Source organism: Camelus bactrianus, chromosome 17 (assembly GCF_048773025.1).
Source record: "Camelus bactrianus isolate YW-2024 breed Bactrian camel chromosome 17, ASM4877302v1, whole genome shotgun sequence".
NCBI classification, from domain to species: domain Eukaryota; kingdom Metazoa; phylum Chordata; class Mammalia; order Artiodactyla; family Camelidae; genus Camelus; species Camelus bactrianus.
This window is the reverse complement of record NC_133555.1, coordinates 38660630-38686236: the sequence shown is the minus strand read 5'-3', so window position 1 is coordinate 38686236 and position 25607 is coordinate 38660630. Positions and strand designations below refer to the sequence as shown.

Genomic DNA, 25607 nt, shown 5'->3' with positions numbered 1-25607 from the left:
TGCGTGTCTGCTTGTGGGCAGTGACAGGGCTCTCTCCTAAACCCTGATGGCTCACAGGCTGGGGCTGTTGGAGAAACACTGTGTGACCTCCAGTTAAGAAGAGAGCCGGAATGGGGAGTGATGTGCTGAGGCTATCGAAGAGGGACTGGTGTGGCAGAACAGGAGCGAAGTACCACGCCGGGGCCGAGCTTCTCTGTCTTCTCCCCAGTGAGGCAGGTGTCCTTGCTGCCTTGCTTGCCCCACTGCTGCTGGAAGGTAGCCATCAGCATGGTGCCCTGGCCTAAGTGTCAGGCCACACCAGCCCGGAGGCCAGGGCTGCCTGGTGGAGCCACAGAGTCGTGGGAATTCTCCCTCTCCTGCCCCAGAGCCATCTGTCCGATTCCCTGGTAAAAGACAGATAACCTTTGAAGAGGGGGGCTTTTAGATCCATCATTTACCCCTGGTGGGTGGCCATCTCACAGATCCTTCTGGACAGCAAGTTTTGGAGAGAAGACTCATTGGGTTTCAAGAAACAGATGATCCCTGGTGTGTGCAGGGGGGTTGAGAGGGAGAAGAGGCAGAGAGAGGGGAAACTGAGGTCTTGGAGACAAAAGTTCATGATGTAAGCCCAAGTCGCTGGAGAGAATTATGGGAAATTACCAGGGAATCTTGGTGAATATATAGGAACAGGGTGTGTGCATGGGGGTGGGAGAAGGGAGCCAGAAGAGATGGCTTCTTGTTCCCACTATATCACAGTTTTAAGGTCCTACAGGATTCCCTGTTGCTGACTTTAGTGTACGTCTGTCTGTGAGTGTGCACATGTGCAACACATCTGGAGCCACAGCCCTGATATGTGGGCTTCCTCCACCCCTGTTGATTCCCACCTGTGCTCCTCACCCCTTCAGCCACCAGAACAGGAATCAGCCCCTCTACCTTCTAATTTCCAAGATGATGCTGTGGCTTGGGGCCACAGGTCCAGGTTTGAACCTGCCAGCTACCTGTTAGTTGTGTGACTTTGTGCAATTACTTAACTTCTTTGTGCCTCTGTTTCTGTAAAATCAGGCTAATACTAGAGGCCACCTCCCAGGGTTGCTGGGAGAGGTCACTGAGATGGTGCCTGGAAGCACTGAGCACAGCACGGGCATAGAGTAAGCTCACTACTCAGTGCCAGGGGATCATCTGGGTGAGTAGCAGGGTGGATTGTGGGACTGACAGCTCAGGGTCCCCCAAGCCCCCTGAGCCCTGACAGAGTCCATAGGCACCAACTAGGCTGCTCCCTTACCTACCTCTATCTCTGTCCATCCTCTTCCTTGAGGTCCGGAGCAGTGATCCATCTCGTCTGGTCTACATCGATAATGCCGGCAACCTTCAGCATCCTGAGCACAAGCTGAACTTCCGGCTGCTGGAGGGCATCAACGGGTGAGGGTCAAAGGGATTGGGTGGAGATTCAGGGACAGAGGCTTGATGGCCCTGCTGTAGACTGTGGGACCTTGACCTGTGGCTCTGGGGGAGTCCACAGTCCATCAAACAAGAGCTGTTGGATTGATCCTCAGGACGGGTGGGGAGCCTTGGAAAAACTGAGAGGGTACAGCCAGCAGGTCCTTCCACTCCTGGATGCCTGGATGGGCTGCCCCACCTCCAATATCCCCAGGGTCTCCTGGCCCCACACAACATGGGCTACACAGGCTGCCCTCCTGGGGATGGGAAGGCTGGCCCTTCCCTTGTCCTTTGCCTGGTGGGGAGCTTGTCTGGAAGCCTGCCTTCTCTGCTCACTCCTTGCAGGCATCCAGGCTTTCCAAGGGCTCCTTTTCACTTGCCTGGGTCAGCAGAGCAGAGGGTAGGACCCATCCAAAAGCTCTATCCCCTGCCCACTCTCACAGCAGAGTGAGTGGAAAGGTCCCCAGATGACCAGTCAGCAGGTGGCCCTGGGGACTTGGTGAGGTGACTTTGCAGGTCCCCAGCTGTGTGAGTTCTGGCCATCTGGCCTGGCCTTTCATGGAAACTCTCTGAGATGGCTTGTGCTCTTCCTTTCTGTTATGGGGATGGGGGACCCCCTTCCAGGTTTCCCGAGTCTGCTGTGAAGGTTCTGGCATCAGGGTGTCTACAGCATATGCTGCTCAAGTCGCTGCAGATGGACCCGGTGTTCTGGAAAAGCCAAGGCGGGCGACAGGGGCTGCAGCAGGTCCTCCAGACCCTGGAGCAACGAGGACAGGTCTTGCTGGGCCACATCCGGACACATAACCTGACACTTTTCAGGGACGAGGGCCCGTGAGCCCCCCACTGCCCAGGTGGGACTCTCTCCTTGCTGGGAGGGCAGGGTGCCTCACAACACAACCTGAGTGGATGAGCACCCATCCTCTCGGCCACGTTTTCTTGGGTTCACCCATATTGAAGACAGAAGGTAAAGCCAGAAGCCAGAAGGGCACCATGGATGCCACGGGATGTGTCACCTGCTTGGGATGGTGGAGGTGATGGGTGCTGGGTTTTCAATCTCATCACATTCCTTTCTGCCTGCTTAGCTCTGGCTATTTATTCCCTTGCACCAATAAATACATTCAAGAATGTTCTGTGAACTGCTTCAGGTACTGTAAGATCATGCATCCCACATGCACATGCAGAGGTGGACGTGTGTGTGTGTGTGTGTGTGTGTGTGTGTGTGTGTGTGTGTGTGTGTGTAGAGGTGTGTACGTATACGTGGCATGTGTGTACCTGCCCACATGCATATCAGATGAGCCTGATGAGGGTCTTTACAGAGTTGTGGCCCAGAGCTGCTCTGGCAGAAAATGAACTCAGGTCTATGAAGCGAAACACTAGGCATTTTGTCTATATAGGCTTTAGATGTTCAGTTCTTATTCACTTATATTTTTGGTGTAAGAATCATAAAAGTAATACATGCTCACTAAAAACAAATTCATGAATAAGGGAAGCATATAAGAAGTGTGAATCTCAGAAACTCCCTAGAGATTGTGTGTGTGTGTGTGTGTGTGTGTGTGTGTGTGTGTGTGTGTATTTCACACCACACTACATGCAAATTAAAATATGATAAAAGTTGGGTATATTTGTCCCCTCACTATTTTTACTGTATTGTATTTCCTATATTCTGTATCAGCCACTGGGGTTGACCCAATTCTTATTCATGACTTCATGGAACTCCAAGGCAGGGATGTGTCATGTTTTTATTTATCTGTTCTCATGATGAACATTTAGGTAACTGTGATGTTTATTATTTCCTTCCTTCTGCTGACTTTGGACTTTGTTTGTTCTTCTTTTTCTAATTCTTTCAGGTGGCAGGTTAGGTTGTTTGAGATTTTTCTTGTTTTTTGAGGAAATGCCTGTATTGCTATGGACTTCCCTCTTAGGACTGCTTTCGTTGCATCTCAGAGATTTTGCAGATTTATGTTCATTGTCATTTGTCTCAAGGTATTTTTAAATTTCCTCTTGGATTTCATCATTGATCCATTGTTTTTTTGTTTTTTTTTTTAATTTTTAAAAATATTTTTGATTTTCAGAGGAATGGACTTGGATGCAGGAATTTTGGGTTCAGAATTCTGGGCTTGGCCACTTGATGGTTAGCACCTGACGATTGCTTACGAGCACTGGCTATAATAACCATGGACGTTTACTGAGCGATGACTGCATGCCAGGCACTGTGATCATGTTTCCATGGATCAAGGCATTTAACCTCACCATCACCTGATGAGTAGGTATGATAATTGTTATCTCATTTCATAGATGAGGCACAGAGGGGTTAAGTGACTTGCCCAAGGTCACCCAGCTTGTAGGTGGAAGGGCCAGAATTCAAGCCCAGGTAGGAGCTGTGCTACCAAGTCTTAAACCCAGGCCCACCACTCAGAGGCGCCCCCACCACCCTCCCTGGCTGCTCTGACAGCTACTTTTCCTCTAATTCCTTTGGATTCAGAGCTGATGACAGGCAGGGCCAGTTCCCTGGAATGTGAGCAGCACACGTGACTCTGGCCAATCACATCACATGCATTTGGCTCCCTGCCCATTGCTTTTTGCTTGTTAAAGTCTGCTCAGTCTGTGAACTGTGTCTTTTCTGCAAACTTGAAACTTCATCCACTTTTTATCCTTTTTAAAAAACACTCTCAGCCTTAGTTCGTGCTGGGGCTGCTTGCCCTACACCTCCCCATGCGTTACCTCTGGAATGAGAATGATGTGCCAAGGGAAGCAAACAGCGGGGGATGGTGAATCAGGACATTCCCATCAACCTTAGAGAGGCTGCCAGGCCAGGAGCTGCAACGGGTCTGAAGTGTGAGGGTCATGGGGGTCTGGTCAGCCACAGGCAAATCAGCCTTGAGAGAGGCCGGCCGAGGGGCTCTGCCGAGGCCATCACTGGCCTCAGTGCATGCCTGACCCTGTTCCTCAGCACCTCATCCCAAAAGGAGTAATCCAAGGAAACTGATGGCATTTCCAACAACCTCCGAAGCTCTGAAAATCAAAAGCTTTTCATATGCTGGGTGCCAAAACTCATGTCAGACTCAGTGTGAATATTCATATATTTCACTGCAGACATGCCAGTGTGTTGGTGACTGGGTGTAACCTCAGACCCTGCTGAGAGTGTTGCACAATACACAGTATAGGCGCCAGATTACCTTCTCAAAAACTCAGAATTTGGAATCATATTTGGCCTTCAGGGTTTGGGTATGGGCTTCTGGACCTGTAAAAACTAATATATCACACATCTGGCACGGTGCTAAAGCTTTACACAGATGATTTCCTGAATGCCTTACGACAATCCCAGCTGTCTGGTCCTCACCCTGCAGGCGAAGAACCTCAGCTGGGGAAGGAGAGACTTGCCTGAGGCCACTCGATGGAGGCAGCAGAGTCTGCCAGTGGCCTGCAGGAGCACTGCGTGTCATGAGCTGAACACATATGGTGGCCTCCACTGTGCCACGAGCTTTATGCAAACCTTCGGGACAACTCCGGGACAAGGTAGGCATTATTGCTCCCATTGACAGAAAATGAAGCCAGGCCTCAGAGAGGTTGAGTCTCTTGCCCAAGGTCACAGAGCAGATAACTGGTGGAACTGGGATCTAAACCTAGGCCTGTTTGACTCCAGAGCAACCACTATAGCATTCTGGCTTCCTTCCTACATTCACTCATTCATTCATTCACTCCTTCAATCAATCTGACGAAGTAAATTTCCCAGAGACAGTGTGTGGAAGATGTTGGAGGTCATGTGCTGTGGTGACCATGTGTTCCAGATGTGTGGAGACAGGCGCATTTGTACCTATCCTGTCTGATTTGTGTCCTGGCACTGTTTGGTGAGTGAGAGACCCTAACTGAGGACATGGGAAGTGTGAGGGCAGCACTGTGGGCAGGAGGGGCAGAGAAAGAGCGCTGCCTGGGTCGGGGAGGGCACAGAAAACACAGGAGAGGTCTTGGGGACATTAAGCCAGTTCCCCCTTGGCCTGGGCTCTCAGATAAGTGGGTGGTCTTCACCTGAACCCCCAAGGCTCAGCCACCAGCTCAGTAAGATACTTCCTGCAGCCTCCACTCCTCGACCACCTGCAGCCAAGGGCTGTTTCTCTGGATCTCTGTAACTGTCAGTCTGCCTCTGCTGACTCTGGCCTTTTTTCCCCTCAAAGCTGCCACAAGGCCTCTTCAGTGGGGTCATGGGAGACCCAGAGACTATGATCACTCTGAGGGAGGAACAGCACAAAGGGAGTTCTTCCTCCTCTGTCCCTGGACCCCTCCTTCCCCACCCTGGACCAGCAATGGTGCTGTCTGAGCCTCTCCTGACCCACCAGGTTCTGGCCAGCACTGCTCAGGGGGTGCTCATCTCGGGGTCTGTGAGAGCTAGGGCTCTCAGCCAGTGACCAGGATACTTGTCTAATGCACAGCTTTGCCTCAGGAACTCCCAGTCAGCCTGGCTACAGCCTGAGACTCCACCTCCCCCAGGATGCCTTTCCCTCTCTCCTTCGCAGGAGTCAGACCTCATGCATCATGGCCTCCTTGTGAAGAAAAGGCTAAAACTCTCCTTCTCTAAGGACAAATTTGATCTTGAGTTAATTTTCTAGCTGTTTCCATGGAAACCGGATAAAGGTTCAATGTCAGGTGTGGTATTCAGTGTAACTGCTGTTGGTAAAAATGACCTCTGAAAAACTGGAAGGACCTTGAATGAACTAAAGTACTTGACAGGACATCCCAGCTGAGGCTCCCCCGAGTGCGAGTGTGGCAACTCCTATAACCCAGGAGGTTCCTCCAGGGACCCTGGGAACTTGATTGTGGGCTGTTTAGAAGATAATGGCTCCTATGGGACTTTTAAGCCGAAGTGGCCCCCAAACTATAGATAGAGGTGTCAACTCTTCGCCCTTGAGCTGTCACTTGGGGGAGAGGGTGAGAGAATGGCTCCTGGACCTGTGTGAGGACCCCTCCTGTGGAAGAGATTGCTTGATGTGGCCGTGCTGGCTTGCTGAGTGTCCTGTCTTACATTCTTCTAAGTGAGTCCGACACTGGGAGTATCTACCATGGTCTCATGAGTGTGAATGTCTAGAAACCTATGCAGACCCCTGGCACACCCTGCTGTTCCTGCCCACAGCCCTCTCCCACCTACTTCCAGGCTTTCATCCCACACAGATGGACATGTGATACTCATCCAGAAGTTAGGATGAAATCCAGCCAGCCTGCCTTGCTTCCCAGTCCTTGACGCCTTCCCTTTGCCACATCTCCTCGGCTGACAATCAGGATGAAAGGGCATCTGGGTATTGACTACCAGCTCCTCTTTCTACTATCCAATAAAAGACCTGATCAAGATGTTATCATCATTTAATGAATGTTCCAAACACCCTTCACTAGGCTACAAGGTGAATTTCATGATGATGGAAGCTGAGGAACCACTCACCCAAACAACCACATGATTATTTGTAGTTTCCAGAAACCTGGGTACCAACCAGAAAGACTGTAGGGAACAGCATGATCACTTAGCTAAAAAGGTTCGGTGAGATTCTTACTCTCCTCTTCCTCCTCCGCATAAGGACCTTCTCCAGAATATGGATGCTCAGGATGGGAGAAGGGAGTAGGGAGGTCCCATGGCATCTGTGCAAAGAGGTGCGCCAAGAACCCCACACCTCAGATGCAGTAAGATGATCTGGAGGCCCAAGCCTGCTCAATAAATAATTCCCAGAAGCCACCCCAAGTGGCGAGCAGACCCAGGGACCCCGAGCTGGAGGAGCCTGGCCGGCCTGCTTGCTACGTGTTGCACACAAGCACATCTGCAAAGGGTCCCAGGAGGGTCTTGTTGAAGATGCAGCGGACCCACACCAGGTAGGTGGTGAAGGGCTTGATGTTCTCGGTGAAGGTGTGGTTCTGCAGGGCCAGGATGTAAGGCACATAGGTGTTCTCCCCCTGTTCCTGGAGCCACACCTCGTACTTCACCTCCCGCACCTTCAGGTACCTGAGGTTCCATGGGATCTGCCAGGAGACGGTGAGGCGGGCCTCGGAGGCGCCCTGTACCGACGCCTGGCACCTTGCTTCCCGTACCTTGCCGGGGTACAGGCTGACGGTCCACTTCTGCTTCCGAGGCCCGGGCCGGCCCTTCACCACGCGCCGTATGGTTTGAATGAGGGATGGGATGTCCACCTTGGTGTCCTGGTAGATGCGGAAGAGCCACTCTGGGTTCCGGCAACAGAGGTGCCGCGGGACCTCCTGGCTTTGCAGGATCCGGGCCTGCTCAGCCTTGTCTAGGTGGGTGATGCCCCCCTGGTCCCAGGGCCGCTCTGGGTGTGTGACCGTGTTCTCTGGCATCGTATTCCGCCAGGCTATGTACTGAAGGTCCATGCCGGGCAGCGTGGCCAGTGTCTTATAGGGGGTGTAGTGGTCAGGGTTGACGGCGTATGGAAAAAGTTCCACCACGGCTGCCCCGCGGGGCAGGAAGAGGGCAGTGACCAGTTGGGCCCCGTGCATGCTGACCAGCATGGAAGCATTGCTGATCAGCCGCACGACATCTGCAAAGGCATGGTCCTCCAGGGACACGGTCACCGTTTTCATCTGGAACTCCTGGGCCAGTGCCAGCAGCAGCTCTGCCTCATTCAGGATGAGTCTGTTCTGGGTGCGGCTGAAGACCAGGATGTACTCCTCGCGCAGGGCACCTCCTGCGTGGCTCACGTTCAGCTTTTCCGTCAGGAACCGCGCAAACTGCCGGATCTCGTTGCCTGAGACAAGGATGTTGGCCTTTGGGCCCTGGGGCTGGACGAAGCCGTACTGGTACCACGTGGTGACCTTGGAGAGGCCCACGAAGGCATGGGAGAAGCAAAGCAGCCGGCCCAGGGCCTTCAGCTGCGCCCGCAGGAGGGGCTGCTTGGGGCTGAGAAGCTTATAGAGGTCGAAGTGCGCGCCCTCACCCCAGCCCTCCATGAAGAAGAGCCGGGCCTCGTGGGCCAAGCCTGGAAACTGCCGCAGGGTGTAGAAGAGGGGCAGCAGGTCATCGTGGAAGACGTGCATGAGGTTGTCGGGGTTGAAGCGGTTGGCGATGAGGGCCACGTCGGGCACGAACACCGGCTTGGGCATGAAGCGCAGGGCAGCGGCCGGCAGCTCCACGAAGTTGAAGTACTGGGTGTTGTGGTCCTCCACCGTGGACAAGTCAAGCAGGGCGGGCTGGAAGCGCCGGGAGCCCAGGCTGGGAAGCATAACCGAGGCGTTACCGTGGAAGAAGATGAACTCCTCGGCCTCGCTGGAGTAGCAGAGCCACTTGAAGCGGCAGAGGCGGTCGGTGTGCGTGCGCCCCGTGCACACCATGTGCGTGCCGCCCTCCATCAGGATCTGCAGCGCCTTCGGGTAGTCAATCCTCAGCGCTGGGGCAGGTTCGGGGGCCTGGCGGCCGAGGGCCAGCTCCTCCTCCAGGGAGGCCGCATGCTCGCGCAGCCGCACGTGCTTCCACAGGACGGCCGCCAGCACTGACACCAGGAGGGCGTTGAGCACCGCCGACAGGTGCATCCTAGCGCCACCAGGGGGCCCTAGTGAGACGACGGCCCCGGGGAAGTAGCGCGCGCCCAGCGGGCTTTACCCATCCCTGAGGGCACACGGAGGATTGGCAGAGGCCTGCAGGAGGAAGGAAAGAAAAGGAAAAGGTGTTGGCTTGTGTGTCTGGAGTCACCTCAAGGGGCCACTAGGTGCACTGGATCCCCGCACAGTTTTGCACATTTGAAGATATGGTAAGTTACACTGCTGTTCAAAAATATTCACTCCCCTTCCTCCCCTGCTGCTTCCACGGGGGACCATACATCCCTGCACCTTGGTTTTGGGCTGGGCCACGTAATATGCTTTGGCCAGGGAGACGGTAGCAGACAGAACACAATGGGAAGCTTGAAAAGACTTGTGTGAGCGGCCTTACCCTCTTTACACTTTGGATGTTGTCAAGAATGTGTTCAGCCTAACTTGCTGGTCCCGGGAGGAGTGAGCTAGGTGCAGAGCATCGCTGTCCAGGTGTGCTCAGTTTGGCTCACCTGACCCCCAGATTTGTAAGTTAGTCCAGCCAAGATCCACTGGTCGAATGCAGCCAAGACTGGGCAGCAGAGACCACTGAGCTGAGTAAGTGCTTATTTTTGTATGCCACTGCACTGTTGGGGCTGTTTGTTAAGTACTACTGCAGCAAAAGCTAACTAGCGGAGTATCTGTGATGAGAGGCCTCAGGGAAAAATCCCTCTTAGGGGCCAGTATTTCCGCTGAAGGGTAGGAACTCCTTATCATGGGCGCAGATGGGACTGAAGGCCCGTGAGTGCTGTTCCCAGGCTGCTCAGCAGGACCCTGCCTGCCCCTTCTCAGGACACGTAGCACACATGCACAGCGGAGATAGGGAACATCTGCTCATGCTTAAAGCTCCTGTTTGGAAATCCACGACTCCTGGTTTTTAGATCTCCATGAAAAGATGGGTAGAAACTTATCCCTCAGTGGTGCAGTAAGAGAATTGTGTCTGAGTTTCACCACTGACAAAGGTTTTGTATATTGAGGCAAATCCCCAGGGGTTAAACTCCCTGCCCCATGTACACACACACATAGAGGGCTACATAGTGGCAATATGGCAGACCAGGTCCCCAATCTCTCCCTGAGGCCTGGCCCAGCCAGGAAGGGGTCTGTTATGCTTTTCAAAGTGGAGAAAAGAGACAACTCTTAGCATTAAGACAGGACTGATGGCAGTCACCACTGGCAGAGTGAAAGGTCTAATTCCCTGAGAGCCAGTCCCTTAGGCCCTGGATATGTACCCATGAGGGCACAGGAAGCCGGACAAAATGGAAGGATTGCTAGTTATCCTGAACAGGGCAGGGAAAGGGGGCGCTGGCCTCTGGGCAGGGGGTGGGGGTTCATGCTACCACCATCTTACTGTACTGAGCACCTGCTTTCTGCCAGGCACTGTCCTAAGCCCTTGCCCTGCCCCTTTCCACTTAAGCCTCACAAAAGCCCTCTGGTGCACATACTAGTATTATCTCTATTTTCTTTTAATATGAAAACCTAAAGCTCAGAGGGGTTAAGCACCATGCTCTGTGTCTTGAAGCTCAAACAGGGGCACCAGGATTCAAACTTGTGTGACTCCAGGGGTCCTGTTCGCAGCGCTTCAGACTCAGAGGTACAGTCAGTCACAGAGAAGCAGGGTAGACCTCAGAGCAATGAGTTTTTACCGCTCAAGGGCAGAGCAGGTGTGGATGGCTCTGGAAACGCAGACTCACAAGCTCTCAACTGTAGCTTAGCAACCCACAGCTTTTCTTGTGTAATTGCTCCCCGCCCAGCACACAGATACCCAGCGGCAGCAGGTGGCTCAGGGAGCTGTAGCCATTCTCTCACCCCAGGGAGGTCCAGGGAGCACAGTGGGATGATAATTATCCCCCGTGCCCTAGTGCTGTGCTGACAGGGTTCATCCACCAATTTAGAATTACAAAACCACTGCTTTTTAGAGCTAAAGGAGCCCTTAGAAATTATTTGTTCCAACACTTATTTGATGAAAGGTCTTGAGAGGCAGCGGGAACTCTCCCAATCTGCCGAGATGAGAACAGCGGCATTCGGGCTCTCAGTCCAGGGCTCCCTCTCCTCACACCCACGCCTCCCAGGTGACCCCCCTCCTAAGCAGAGATCAGGCCCAGAAGTACATGGCTCCAGGACTCTTCCCAGCCTTGATACAAGATTGTTTCTTCTCATAACCAAGCTTCCAGGTTTCTCAGATTATGCCCTTCCCTGGCCCTGTGGTCCAGTAATGAGAGCCTCAAGGGGCCACTGGGCTCCCTTTGCCTGCCTCTTCCCAACATCTCATCCTCTAGCTTTGTCCAACCTCAGGCATAGAGAAGCACACACAACCAGGCTGCAGGGTCCTGCCTCTTCTCCAAGTGGTCCGAGCCCCACTGCTGTAAAACTGGAGGCTGCCCCAGGTTACCGTTAGGCTTCAGGAACTGAAGACCCCCGGCAGCAGAGCAGGGGAATTAAACCGCACCAGTTCTGGAGCTGAGATGCCAGGAGGTGAGCTCTGGCCTGGTCACTTAGCAGCTGCATACTCTTTTTTCTGACATACACAAAGGTGTACACAGTTAATGTATACAACTTGGTAAGTGTGGAGATAAGTATATACCCATGAAACATCACCATAATTTATTCCATAAACCTATCCATCATCTCCAAGTTTCCTCTGCCGTCTTTTTTTTTTGTAATAAAAACACTTAACATAAGATCTACTCTCATAGCAAAATTTGAAGTATATAATACAGTATTGTAAACTACAGGCTCTATGCTGCACAGTAGATCCCTAGGACCTAGTCATCTTGTCCACCTGAAACTTTATACCCTTTGACCGATACCTTCCCATTTCCCTCCCCTCAACCCCTGGCAACCACCAATCCACTCTCTGCTTCTATGAGTCTGACTATTTTAGACTCATCCTTTAAGTGGTATCATGTCATATTTGTCCTCTGTGTCTGCCTGGGCCAATTCTTAACCCCTGCAAGCCTCCATTTCCAGGTGCAAAGAACAGATATAATTATACCTACTTCACAGGGTGGTTTTGTGAATTCAAAGAGACAATTGAGACAAAGCACAGTGCCTGACAATTATTTTATAGGATTATTATTAATCATAATAATGCTGTAACTTGCATTCACTGACTCTTAGGCTATGCCAGGCACAATACCAAGTGCACATGAATTATCTCATTTATTCCCTTTTACAAATCTAAAATAGGTGTTAACAATTTCATTCCATGTTTGAGGAGTTATGCTTAGAATCTCTAAGTGAATCATCCCATGTTGCATAGCCATTAAGTGGTGAGGCTGGGACTTGAACCCAAGTTTGACTTCGAAGGCTATGATGACATTTGTGGGCCCCGCCTTTCATGTTCATTATTTTACCCAATTAAAAAACCTATCAGGTGATAGGCAGGTCCTGTGGGAAAGTATCCACTGACAACCAAATGAGAGTGACAAGGACCCTTAGGGACTGGGGCATTTGGTAATTTAATTTTCCAGTTAGCTCAGTATTCACTAGAAGCCTTTGTTTGTAGCTATATATTTTCTGAAGCAAGGCTCAGAGCAAGAACTTGCCAACCAGATGATCAGTTTGAAAAACGCTCTGACACCCGCCACATCAAGACCACTAGGATGATTATTTGGCCACGGTGTAGGGGAACCACACTCACAGTCACCAGCACCCCATCCTCCTCTTCACTCTCCCGGGGCCCAAGACTCAGGAACTGACGTGCTGTCCATCGAAGAGGGGATCTATGTTCTTACCTGGCTCTGCCACCAACTGGGACTCAGACTTCTCATTTGTAATATTAAAGGATGAGGTGGAAGGTCTCCAAGATCCATGAAAGCCAGAGAGGGGAGCTAATTCCATTAAGACAGACCTGGGTTCCAGTCTCACCTCTAACATTTCCTATTGTTAACAACCAAAAGTGCTAACATTTGCTGCACACTCACTGTGCACCAGACCCTGGGCTGAGGACTTGCACAGTATAATTTCATTTAATCCTCACAGAAACCCTGTGATGCAGGTACTTTTATCCCCATTTTGCAGAGGAAGAAACAGAGGCTCAGAGAGGATAACTGACTTGCTCAGTGGTGCACAGTGAGAGCCAGGATTTAAATGCCTGGAACATGTAACAGTAAACATTTGGTGAACCCTGTTCTGTCTGTGCTCTTGGCCACCAAGTCCTATTAAGCTCATCTCATAATCACTCCCATTGTATTCGCGCTTCCCCAAGAGTAGGTTCTGAGAGTTGGTTGGCATAAAGTGAGCAGACCCGAGCCATCCACCAGGTGCAGGACTCTGGCCTGAGGACCCAAGACCTTATCAGAGGATTCCCATCAGTGATGGGGAGATAGGTTCCTAAGGTCCTTCTTTCAGAGGCTATCCCACCACTTTCAAGCAGGCCGTGGCAGGCTCTTATCACCAGACACACAGTAGGCACCTTACTGAGCCCCAAGGAGTCCAGGGATCAGTTGTGGACTGCCTAGGTACTGCCTTCAAAGGGAGCTCTCGAGGCCCAGGCTCCCTCCGTGCACCTCGCCTAGCTCCCCACCACCCGCGCCTCATGCGCACCCTCATCTCCCAGCCAGAAGGGCATGGGAACTCTCTGCCAGTGCCAGCACCAAGTAAGGGCTTCAGCAGGCACGCCTGGGCCCCGGGGTTCTACCTTCCCTCACCCTGGCTCCTAACCTGCGCCTCCTTCCGCACCACATGTCACTCTTCCTTTCTGCAAACTCCGCTCGGCTCCCCTACACCCCATCGCTCCAGTCGTTACCTCTCGGGGGAGGTTAGGGGGCCGATCCCTTAATTTCAAACCTAGACGGGTTTCGGAACCGTCGCCCGCCCCGAGCGCGCGCGTTTCACCTGTACCCCGCAGCCCGGGCTCCGCAGGGCTGAAGCTTCCAGGCCGGCCCTCCAAGGAGCCAGCTTTGGCCGAGCCCGCCCCCGCTGCCGCCCCTACTGCCTGCTCTGAGCCCAGGAGGCCCAGGCAGGGATCGCAGGCTCCGCCGCACTGTCTGGTCCGCCGCCGCTGCTGGGCTCGTAGGTGCCCTCAGCGCCCCCACTCCCAGCTGGCGAGCCCCTCTCGGTAGCCTGTGCACGTGCGCAGGCTCGCTGGTTCAGTCGCCCTAGCCTGAGGCCAGGCCCACCCCTTGGCTCGCGGAATTCTGGGAATTGTAGTTTACGTCCGATGACAGCCTGCTCCATCCCCCCGCGGAATCCTGGGAGTTGTAGTTTGCTCCTAGAGAGGTGACGTTTTGCTTGGAGTTAGGTTTATATGGTTATAAGCTTAGTTTTGCTTGGTGAGAGGTTTAGGGTTATGGGAGGCCTGATAATAAACTTAAATACAACTTAAACCAACAAGCAGATGTCATATATCAAATCAAAGTCATAAATAGGTTCACATGCTTTAAAAAATAAATGTAAATAAATATATATAATTATAAATATATATGTATAATATATAAATATGTATATCTTGTGGAGGACTTAAATAAAAAAGCACCATTCCTCTGCTGTGCCACTCCAATTCCCCACCCCGACCCTATCCCATCCGGACCGACCTGCTCCTCAAGTGCAACCATTCCCACCTCTTCTGGCTACTGCATCTGTCACTTATTGCTGACGGGCTCGCTCGCGCACTCTCGCCCTATCTGTCATTTCCTACTGTTTTATGGGGGGAGGAGGTAATTCGGTTTATTTATTTATTTTAGCAGAGATACTGGTGATTAAACCCAGGACCTCATGCATGCTAAGCACACAATCTACCACTGAGCTATACCCTCCCCATATCCCTACTTCTTGATTTGTGAATTTTAGATGTCTTGACTTTTTGCTAGGATAGATTGAGAATTTTACTCGTTTAGATGTGCACCAACTGTGACTACCTGCACACCGATGATCTGTGAGATAACACTTATGTCTATTGAACTGGGAAAACCCTATATTTCATTTATAATTATTTTAAATGATAATGCCAAACTGTCAAGGCAGTAAAAGTACATTTATGCAGGGCAACTTGACAATCTAGTGAAAAGCCTTTAAAAACATATAGACCTCTAACCAAGAAATTCTAATAATTGTAGATGAGTGCAAAGGCCGAACAGAGTTATTTATAATGATAAAAGTGAAAAGGCTAAAGTGGCTATATTAATCAGACTAAGTAGAATCAAGAGCAAAGAAAATCACCAGGGATAAGAAGGGGTGTTGCATAATGGCAAAAAGGTCAATTCACCAACAAGATGTAATATTCCTAAATGTGAATGTACCTAACAATAAAGCCTCAAAATGAATGAATCAAATACTGATAGAACTAAAAGTAGAAATAGACAAACCCGTAATTACAGTTGAAGACTTCAACATCCCTCTCTCAACAACTGATAGAACAACTAGACAAAGAGTCAACAAGGATACAGAAAAGCTCAGCACCACCAAACCCAAACAGGATCTCACTGACATTTACATAACACTCCATTAAACAGAATACACACTTTTTCAAGCACCCACAGTATTTGTATTAAAATAAACTGCATTCTGGGCCATAAATTTAAAAATTAGCAGAAGACGTGAACATTTTACTGAAAGCATATACATATAGCAAATAAACACATGAAACGATGTTCAACATCACTAGCCATTAGGGAAATGTAAATTAAGACCATGATAAGGTTATCACTACACACCTATAATAAAAGCTACACTGAAAAATAATGGCAATGCCAAATGCTGGTGAGTATGCAGAGAACTGGATCTCTCATACGTTGTTGGTGGAAATAGTTCGGTAGTTTCTTTAAAAACTAAATATGCACTTACAATACAACTCATCAGTCACCCTCCTGGGCATTTATCCCAGGGAAATGAAGACTCATATCCACACAAAAACTTGTACTGATTGTTCACAGCTGCTTTATTTGTAAAACCCCCAAACAAACAAAATATCCCTCAATAGATGAATGATTAAACAAACCGTAGTGGATCCACATCATCGAATACCATTCAGTACTACAAAGGAATGGACAATTGAGACAGGCAACAACTTGGATGAATATCAAAGGCATTATGTTGAGTGAAAAGATGTTAATCACAAAAGGTCACATGTATACGATCCCATTTACATAACATTCTTGAAATAAGATGTAGATAGAGATTAGTGGTTGTCAGGAGTTAGAGATGGGGAACTCGGGGAAGTAGTGAGTCTGACTATATAAGGGTAGCAGGAGGGAGATCTTTGAAGTGCTGGCATAGTTCTTGATTGTGGTGGTGGCTACACATATCTACACATGTGATAAAATGACATAGAAGTCATTTTATCTTTATACCAATGTCAAACACCAGGTTTTGATATTGTGCTATAATTATGTAAAATGTAACTACTGGGGGAACTGGGTGAAAAGTTTCTATGGGACCTCTCTATACTATCTTTGCAACTTGTTATGAATCTATAATTATTTCAAGATGAAAAGTTTTAAAAAAGAAACAAACAGAAAACATGGACCTTACTTAAGTCTGCAGACATATAGGATTGATTAAATAAGATCATTCACCATCTAAGAAATCATTAAAAGAATGTTACAAATAACATTTGCTGACTGCTGTGGAAGATATTTCATACTATATCATATTTAATTTTAAAAAGCACCAAAACATTCAAAGTTACTCCTTTTGAAAAAGAGTAAATTTGTACAGAAGAGTCCAGAGGGACGTCTCAGCATGTACCCTGTGTGGTAAGATTACAGGTGATTTTTATTTTCGTCTTGTTCATTACCTGTGTATATATTTTTTTCCTGCAATGAACATGTATTTAAAATTTAAAGTTTAAATTTAAGTTGTTTTTAGTTTTCAAAAGCTCCTATGTTGAGTTGATGGTTCTCTACAAGAAAGCCAGTGATGGTCGGCTGGTGGAAAGAGTCACCAGGCAGCCCAAGAGAGCAGCCCATTGCTCTACCTGGCCTTGAAACCTTCAAGCCACTGTCATCCCTGTGTTCCCTCTCCCTCATCACAGCCAAGCTGTGTGAATTCCTGCAGTGTTTATCCTCCCCCTCACCCTCTTCCAACCTTGCCTCTACTGTCCTGACTCAGGACGGTCCCATATGTATAAGCTGTTTCAAAAAATAGAAGATAAAAAAAGTATGTGCTTCTTAAATTAAGGAAGAAACTCTAGCCACCTGTTAGAGCTACTCAGTTTGAAACCCTTGCGTTTACTGTATTTGGATCTTTAAAAGGAATCCTTGGACTCAAAGCAAATGGAGAAACAGGAAGCCAAATAATCTCAATGGAATCTGTGCCCAGATCAGAAAACCAGGCCAGGGCAAGGCCGGGGAAAGCGGGATTAAGGGATGAGGCAGCCGGGAATCCTGGGCTGGTTTCTCTGGCTGCGGCAATGGAACGAGGCTTTGAAAATATGCTTTTTAAAATTTAATAATGACTTTTGAGAAGATACAATTTTTGTAAACACTCCCTAGTGTATGTTTTTAATTCAAGATTGTATTTGCCCAGCTCACTGATGGCATGCTGAGACGTTTTGCTAGGATTTGGACTCACCAAGCCTGTTTGCCATGGGAACATTCTACTTTTCTTCCCACAGGGAGCACTCACTGCATGAACAGGGGGTGTGATCAGGGCTTTGGTGAGCACCCCTCACCAACTATATACCAACTTGTGTAGATAATCGAAGGCACTGGGAGAGGTGGACCCGCCACAGCGGCCTCCTTCTTGGCTGGATTTCAGTGACAGAGGTGAGGAGAGGCATTTAGAAAGACTCCCATGGAACGTAAGAATCGTGCTCTTGATACAGGGAAAAAATGTGGGGCGAGAGGATGGCTGTGTCCCAGGTCTCGGTTGAGTCCCTGGGATGCGCCCCACCAAGTGTGGGTCCTTGGCTTCGTGCAGGAAAGAATTCAAGAGTGAGCCACAGCTGAGTAAAGGTAAATTTATTTAGCGAGATACACACTCCATAGACAGAGTGCGGGCTGGTTCAGAAGGTGAGAGAAAGGCCACAAGGTGTCAAGGTTGGTTGCTCAGGTTAAAGTAAAAGTAGTTACACTCTCCAAAGACAGAGTACGGGCCGTCTTACTGAGAAGGGAAAGAGGCCACAAGGTGAGGGTGGTGGTTAGTTTTTACGGGCTCGGTAGCTTCTTATGATAACAAGTGGGAGGATTATTTGAACTATTTGTGGGAAGGGGCTGGGGTTTCCGGGAGATGGGCCACGGCCCACTTCTCCTCTTTTCATAGACTACTTGCTGGCTTGGTGTTTATTGTATGCTTTTTCTTAGTACTTTAATTTGGCTTTATGGCTGATTCTGAGTGGGGTTGTTGGAAGACAGCAGTTGGAGTTCAGAATTTGAAATTGGATAGATCTGACTGTGAACAGACTCACTGTGTGCCCTTTTAAAGCCTCAGATGATTCACTCGAAAATGGAAATAGTGACATTGTACAGGCATGATGACACAGAGGTCAGCTGGGGGCTCCCTACCGCCTTGAATGTCAGTAAAAAATATTGTGATCTTCTTGAATCTCAAGGCAGTAAAAAATATTGTGATCTTCTTGAATCTCAAGGCCTGGTTGGTCACAAAGTTACCCTTGAACTTCAGTAGGTTCTAGTAACTTGCATCTCCATGGTTGCTGTTATGAATCAATCCAAACTAGTAACTGCCCCTTCACTAGTTTTCCCCCCTCCAAAAGCCTTACATAAAGCAGTTGTAAGCATAACAGAGAAATAGACTTTACTGAAGAAGTAGCACCAGAGTTAGGACGTGCCACATACTGCATAGCAATGTAGCAAACAGTTTGTAAATTAGATGCTCTTCGTCTGCAACCACCAGCGAACCCTCTCTTGACTTTTCCTTCACTCCACACTGTGTGTGTGCAGTCAGCCTGCCTTCTCCTCCCTTCTTCTCTGTTCTCCTTTTTCCCCTTGGCTTCTCCAAAGCAATAATCTCTTCTCTTGGCCTTATGCTCCTTTCTGAAGCCTCAGCACTAGCTGGTACCCAGGCCCTGGAGGTCCCAGCTTCAGCCCTGCATCAGACAGTGAAGTCCACTCTGGTTGGCTTAAGCAGAATAGGATTTATTAAGGGATATTAGGTTAATCACAGATTTGTTGGGATGATGAAGGAACAGACTCTCGACTGGTTTTTGAGGAACAATTTGCTCAATGCCCTAGAACCAAACTTCTGAGAGAGCTGCTACCTCCCCAGCTCCGGGGTCGTGCCACCCTGCTGTGGGATCGAAGGCCCCACTGCCCCTGCCAGCCATAGAGAAACCACAGTCCTCTGCCACCCTTTCCCCCTGCAGGGTACCACATCGTGGAGTTCCCTTCCTTCTTCCAAGCTGTATAGGATGCACCTTCTTGGTGGAGCCTGGTTCCCTGGGGGATCCCTAGCTGCAGAGAGTCTGAGAGATGAAGTTTGTAGTTCTCCATCTCCAGTGTGGACAGTGTGGTGGAAGGGCATTGGATTGAGTGCTGAGTGGCATCTTGGTGCGTGCAGACTTCTGTGTCTGCTTGCCTCACCAAGCATCTCGTGTAGTTGCTTTCCGAAAGACGGTCTGTCCCTCTCATAAGAGGAATTCTATTGCCAGATTTTAAGACATTTTCTCTATCTTTTTTCATGACGGCGTGAAAATTAAATAGAATAAGGCTGTGATACTATTGGCCAATGTCTGTCATATAGTAAGTGTTCAATACATGTTAACTACTAACCAGTAAGGAGGTACCTTTCAGCTGGTCCTTCAAGGTTTGTGGGGAGTTCCAGCTGAAGGAGAACAGGCAAAGGGAGAGAAGGGGAGGGTCCATTAGTGAAAATGTTGATCTTAAAATTTTTTTCTCCCTGTGGTTTGTCTCACTTTTCCCCGAGTGTCTTTTCTCATTCTGCTCAAATGACCAGCTTCACTTACCGTCACTCTACCTGTTGAGCCCTCTGAGCAAGAGGGCTCAGCCCGTCACAAGACTCCAGAGTCATCTGCAGTCCCCGGCTTTGTTTCTGCTATCTGTCTCCATCCACCTTCACCAAGTACTTGATCCACTGTGCAGAGGCAGCGTGTCTGGAGAGTGCGTAACCCCAGGTGAGACCTCTGAGAGCCAGCAAGACAGGTGGTGTCTCTGCCTTGGGTGACACCTGGATGGGCTCAGTTGCTGAGCTGCCCAGAGACACTTTATTTTCTTTTCATACAACCTGAACAGTCCTCCCTGGGCCACATGTAAATTCCAGCAAGAGCACGTCTGCTGGTTAGGGCTGTGGTTGGCTTGTGGAAGCCCAGCTCTGGGCTGGCTGACTCTCACCTGGATGCTCGCTGCTGGGAGTGTCCCACTGAAGTCAAGAGCAGTCCTGGATCTCTCGTTCTACATGGGAACTCCACTCTTCAACCATTTCCTTCATTCAGGAAACACTCTCATCTCTGTATCCTTTGGGGGCATTTATCAGTGTTTTGGGGGATCTTCAACGTGTATTTTCAGACTACGTAACCTCAGAGAAGGCATTTGGGCCAAGTTGCATCCATCAGAGGCAAGGTTGAAGGCTTGCTGGCTTTGCTTCCTTTAATTTTGGAAAAACTCTTGTCTGATTGAATCTACCTGATTCATAGCCAAGCTGGAAGGAGGCAATCATCTGAAAGATTCTAAATAATTCTGGAGGAAAAAGAAACCCTCTACTGGTCCTCCTCTCATCAGATTGCCGTCACCTCCACCATAGTGCCAGCCCTTGGCCTGACTTTGGTGGGTGGAGACCAGGCTCTTGAACTTGCTCTGTCCCATATTTTGTTCTTCCATCAAGAACTTGATCCTGGCTCTGAAAAGAGACATTTTGTAAAAGCAGAAATAGTAATAAGGCTGACTTCAGCAATGTGAACTAAAGAACAAATGATCTCACTGGCACATTAAGATTCACCAGTTCAGAAGAGGAAGATTATTTCTGAGGAGAAGGGAAGAGAATTCTTAAAACAAGCCCAACATAGCTTGTTAGAACAGAAAGGTCATTCCTTCCCTGGGCAAGGAAGGAAATCCAATACAGGCTGCTCATTTCCCACACTTGCCCTTGGGGTTTGCACATAGAGCCCCTTCCTGGGTTCTCCTCCAGGGCTAGACTTCCAAGCCTGATGAGCACTGTAGTGCTGCATGAACTGTTCAGATCAACCACACCTACAGGAACCTCTCCCCACTCTGTGACTTCCATTCATTGTGTCATTCTCTTAAGTTGGGTTCCCCCCAAATAAGAATTTGAGGGCAAGTAGTTTATTTGAGAGGTGGTATCAGGAAACTCCAGCCAGGTGGTGGAGAAGTGAGATGAGAGGGAAGGAAGCTGATACAGAATGAATTAATCCCACCACCGTGGGAACCAGTGGCTCATTCCCAGTGGCGAACTCTGGAGACTCATAGACTCCTCCTCATAGTCATCTTGCCCAAGCTGGGTAGGAATGGAGGCTTTTATAACCTCACCTCCTATCCTTTTTTGCTGGAGCTGTTCCTTCTGCCCCATACCCCTGGAGGAAGCCCTCAGATGGAGAATTCCAGGTGCTTTCCTTAAGAAGCCTTCATTGAACCAGGGAGTGAGGATGGCTGAGGGGATGTGGGTGGGTGCTGACAGAATCTACTGTACTTTATTCATTTATTCATCCTTCGTCTATTCTTTAATTCATCACTCTGTATAAAACCCTGTGCCAGATCTTGTAGCTGCAATGGAGAACAGTGCAGGCACTATCTGTGATCTCCTGGAGCTTAAAATCTAGCAGAGAAGTCCAATGTTAATTAGATAAGCATGCAAGTATAGAATAAAATCAGTGAAAAAGCGAGGTGAAATAAAAGAACTGAGAGCTCTGGGAGAGGATGGCAGGAAAACCTACTCTAGGTTGAGAAATCATGGAGGGCTTCTTGGAGGAACCATTGTGACATCTAACATGTCAGTCAGGTTGTTGTCAATGTGTTGGAAGCTCAGAGGACGTAGTCTTGAGACATGGCCTTGAAAGTCTTTGGCACTGATATAAAATTACCATATACTTTTATTTAATGTTTAGTGTGTGTGTACACCTTGTCTTCTTGTTTGGGTTGTTAGCTCTGTGGGTGCAAGATTTTTAACTTATGCCTTAACCTACATCACATCGCCCTATGACACCCACTTAAGTAAGAGCAGCACGATGAGGTGGATGATGCCTGCAATTTGGAACAAGAGAGTCCTGAATTCAACATATGACTCACCACTTACTAATTGTGTGGTAATAACAACAACAACAACAACAATAATAATAATACCACCTATTTCCTAGGTGACTTAGAGGTCTTAATATGATAATATAAGCTTTGTGCTTAGAAAGGTGCCTGGTGACAAGTAAACAAGCGCATAACAGAGGTTAGCTATAAACCTGTTAAATCTATCTAAGCCTCAGTTTTTTCCTTTGTAAAATGCATAAAGGATACCTTCATTTTTTTTTCAGTTTCTTTCTTTTTTAAATTGAAGTATAGTCAGTTTACAATGGGTCAATTTCTGGTGTACAGCATAATGTTTCAGTCATATATATACATACTATATTCATTTTCATATTCTTTTTCATTATAGGTTACTTCAAGATATTGAATATAGTTCCCTGTGCTATACAGAAGAAATTGTTTTTTTTAGCTATTTTATATATATTCGTTAGTACGTGAAAATCTAGAACTCCCAATTTATCCCTTCCCACTCCCTTTCCTCCTGGTAACCATAAGTTTGTTTACTATGTCTGTGAGTCTGTTTGGTAGATAAGTTCATTAGTGTCTTCTCTTTTCTTTTCCTTTTTTTAGATTCCACATATAAGTGATATCATATCATATCTTTCTTTCTCTTTCTGGCTTACTTCACTTAGAATGATGATCTCCGGGTCCATCCATGTTGCTGCAAATTCTTTATTCTTTTTTTATGGCTGAGTAGTATTCCATTTTATAAATATACCATGACTTCTTTATCCAGTCATCTGTCAATGGATATTCTGGTCTTGGCTATTGCAAATAGTTCTGCTATGAACATTGGAGGTGCATGTATCTTTTTGAATTTGATTTCCCTTTGGATGTAAATGATACCTTCCTATCAGTTAGCTATTGCCACACCATAAGTTACTCCAAAATTCAAGGGCTTACAATAACAGTCATTTATTATTACAACCCCTTTATCTGTATGTCAGGTAGGGGGCTGTCCTGGTTGATCTTGGGTGGATTTTCTCATATGTCTATGAGTTGACTGGGGCAGCTTAATGGGGGCAGTTCTGCTCTAGATGTCTCTCACCCCCCTCCTGGATCCAATGGACTCATGTCCCTTCTCATGAATATGGCAAAACAGCAAGAGCACAGGTCCAATCATGTATGTGCCTTTTCACACCTCTGCTTGTGCCACTTCTGCTAGCAATTCTTTTGGCCAAAGAAAGTCCTATTGTTGAACGCAGAATCAAGGGGTAGGAAAGTACACCCACTGCTTTGACGTGAAAAGGCACGTGGCAAAGAACATGGGTAGAGATAGGTCAAGAGTTGGGGCATTAATCTAGTCTACTGCCTCTACAAAACGAAGTCTTCTCTTGTAACATCCATAACATGCCTATCGCACTCTAGGTTTCCAATCACTACATCTGTTCCCATCATCAATAAATGTTGGGTAATTGATTTTAAGAGTGAAAATAAATTGACTCCAGGTATTTGAAGCTATCCTTGCTTATTATGAAGCTTGGCATGGAATATAAGTATTCAGTTAACAGTTTGGGTTAGGTACCGTCCCACAGTGGCAGTGTTAATTGATATAGTCTTTCTAGAAAGCAACTTGAGAATATGTATCAAAAGCCTTAAAAATATATACCCTTTGCCTCAGAAATTTCCATTATGGCAATTTCTTTCTACCCTAAAAAAATGGGAGGTATGTAGACAAATGTTTATGTGTAAGCGTGTTCATTGAAGTGCTATTTAGAGTAACAAAAAAGGAGGATAATGCCATATTAATTTGTTGCAGGAGAATAAACCTCTCACTGAAAATAGCTAGAAAGGCTGGACCCAGCCAGATCTGTCTGGAGACTGGACAGTTAATGAGACAGCCACAACCTGAGGGTCCAAGATGCCAGATGTTTGGGAAACCAATTAAGGTGAGTCTGACATTCTATGCTGTTTTCCCCTCAAAGCACATGTGGGTTCTTGGGTGGTCCCGCCAAAGAGACTGAGCAACAAAGAAAGGCTTTTCAGTGACATAGAATCTGAGCAAAGATGTCCGCAGCCTGAGGAGGGGTGAGGAGGCAAAAATGAGAGTTCAGAGCTGTTCCGACATCTGCAACTTGAGAGGCTAAGCTGCTCTGAGGAGTAATACAGAGAAGTGAGGTGTTTATCCTCTCAAGGCGCCCACCAGTTCACAAACAGTGCAGGCTGAGAGAAACGAAGCAGAAAGTGGCTGCCAGCAGGTTGCGGAGCTTGCGGAAGTTCTGTAGCCTCAGGAGGATGGGAGATAAGAATTGGTTTTGAAGTCCTGCCAAGAGAGACTCTGGTAAACACCTCAGACTTTCAAATGGAACCCCCAAAGGCCCACACCCTAGCAACAAAAGCAAACTAAAAATAAACCAGATCTTATAAAGACTGATACTCAACCTTATTCTGTGATTGGATCACAATGATCCATCCCACCCCTACCTGCCTGTCATAAGCTAAAGGCTCATTTAGAGATTCTGCAATATTTTATGCACAATGTCTGGCATGCAAACAAAAATTCTCAGGACATCAAGAGACAGGGGAAGGAACAAAAGTCAGACAACAAAAATGGAATCAGAGATGATTCAGATATTAATGTTACCAAACATGGTCTTTAAAATTCCTGTGAATACTGTGTTTAAGAAAATAGATGACACAATGAAGAGTTTTATCAATGAAATGTAATTTTTTAAAAGTCAAATGGAGATCCTAGAATTAAAAAACATAATAAAGGAAATTAACAGCTCAGTGGGCAGGTTTAATAGCAGATTAGAGACATCTGAAGAGAGAAATAGTGAACAGTAAGCCAGCAGAAAATACCCAGATGAAACATGAAGAGAGGAAAATAAAAGAAAAATGCTGAGAAAACTTTAAGAGACATATGGGATGTAGTAAAAGGTTTAACATATATGTGATTGGAGCTCTGGAAGGGAGAGAGGGAATGGCACAGAAGCAATATTTGAAGAGAAAATAACCAAGTATTTTCCAAAACTGGTAAAAGACATCAAAGTAGAAAGGCATCAGGAAGCTCTATGAAATCCAAATAAGGAAACAAACAAACAAACAAAAAAAAAACCATGCATGGGTAAATCAGTTTTACACTGCTGCAAAGCAAAAATAAAGAGAAAATCTTAGAAGGTGACAAAGGATAAAAAAACACATTCCCTTTAAAGAAATACTGTTAAGAATGACAGCTGACTTCTCAAAACAAATAATGGAAGTCAAAAGACATCTTTAAACATTTAAAAATTTAATTCAAAGTTTGAGTTAAATGTTAATTCAAATTTTTATATAAAAATTGTATATGTGTGTTGTGTGTGTGTGTATATATATATATGTATATATATATATGAATGTACTACCGTCTCCATTAAAAGACAAAGATTATCAGATTGGATTAAGGAAAATAAAATTTAATCATATACTGCTTACAAGAAAGTACGAGGAGTGAAAAATATATACCACTGCAGAAAGTTATACCACTTTCTTTTT

At 47.5% G+C, this 25607-nt stretch overlaps 2 protein-coding genes across 2 annotated transcripts in view; one reads left to right on the top strand and one right to left on the bottom strand.

The window, feature by feature from the left end:
• LOC123614294 (Golgi-associated kinase 1A-like) overlaps positions 1-25607 on the top strand; it is a 109320-nt gene that overhangs the window by 41698 nt on the left and 42015 nt on the right. Inside the window, exons 4-8 of the mRNA XM_074345116.1 lie at positions 1295-1398; positions 2041-3399; positions 3489-3683; positions 4764-4932; positions 23893-24022. Coding sequence (XP_074201217.1) covers positions 1295-1398; positions 2041-2251 — 315 coding nt within the window. The 3' untranslated portion in view covers positions 2252-3399; positions 3489-3683; positions 4764-4932; positions 23893-24022. The remainder of the gene's footprint in view (positions 1-1294; positions 1399-2040; positions 3400-3488; positions 3684-4763; positions 4933-23892; positions 24023-25607) is intronic.
• On the bottom strand, positions 6751-14094 carry POMGNT2 (protein O-linked mannose N-acetylglucosaminyltransferase 2 (beta 1,4-)). The gene is made up of 2 exons (XM_010945921.3): positions 13807-14094; positions 6751-9039 (listed from the first exon to the last, which is right to left on the bottom strand). Exon 2 carries the CDS (start codon positions 8932-8934, stop codon positions 7192-7194), a length of 1743 nt encoding a protein of 580 aa, XP_010944223.1. The 5' UTR covers positions 8935-9039; positions 13807-14094; the 3' UTR covers positions 6751-7191.

What these genes read in the sequence shown, in the direction of transcription:
- POMGNT2 (XM_010945921.3), bottom strand. Translation starts at nt 8,934, where the DNA reads ATGCACCTGTCGGCGGTGCTCAACGCCCTCCTGGTGTCAGTGCTGGCG.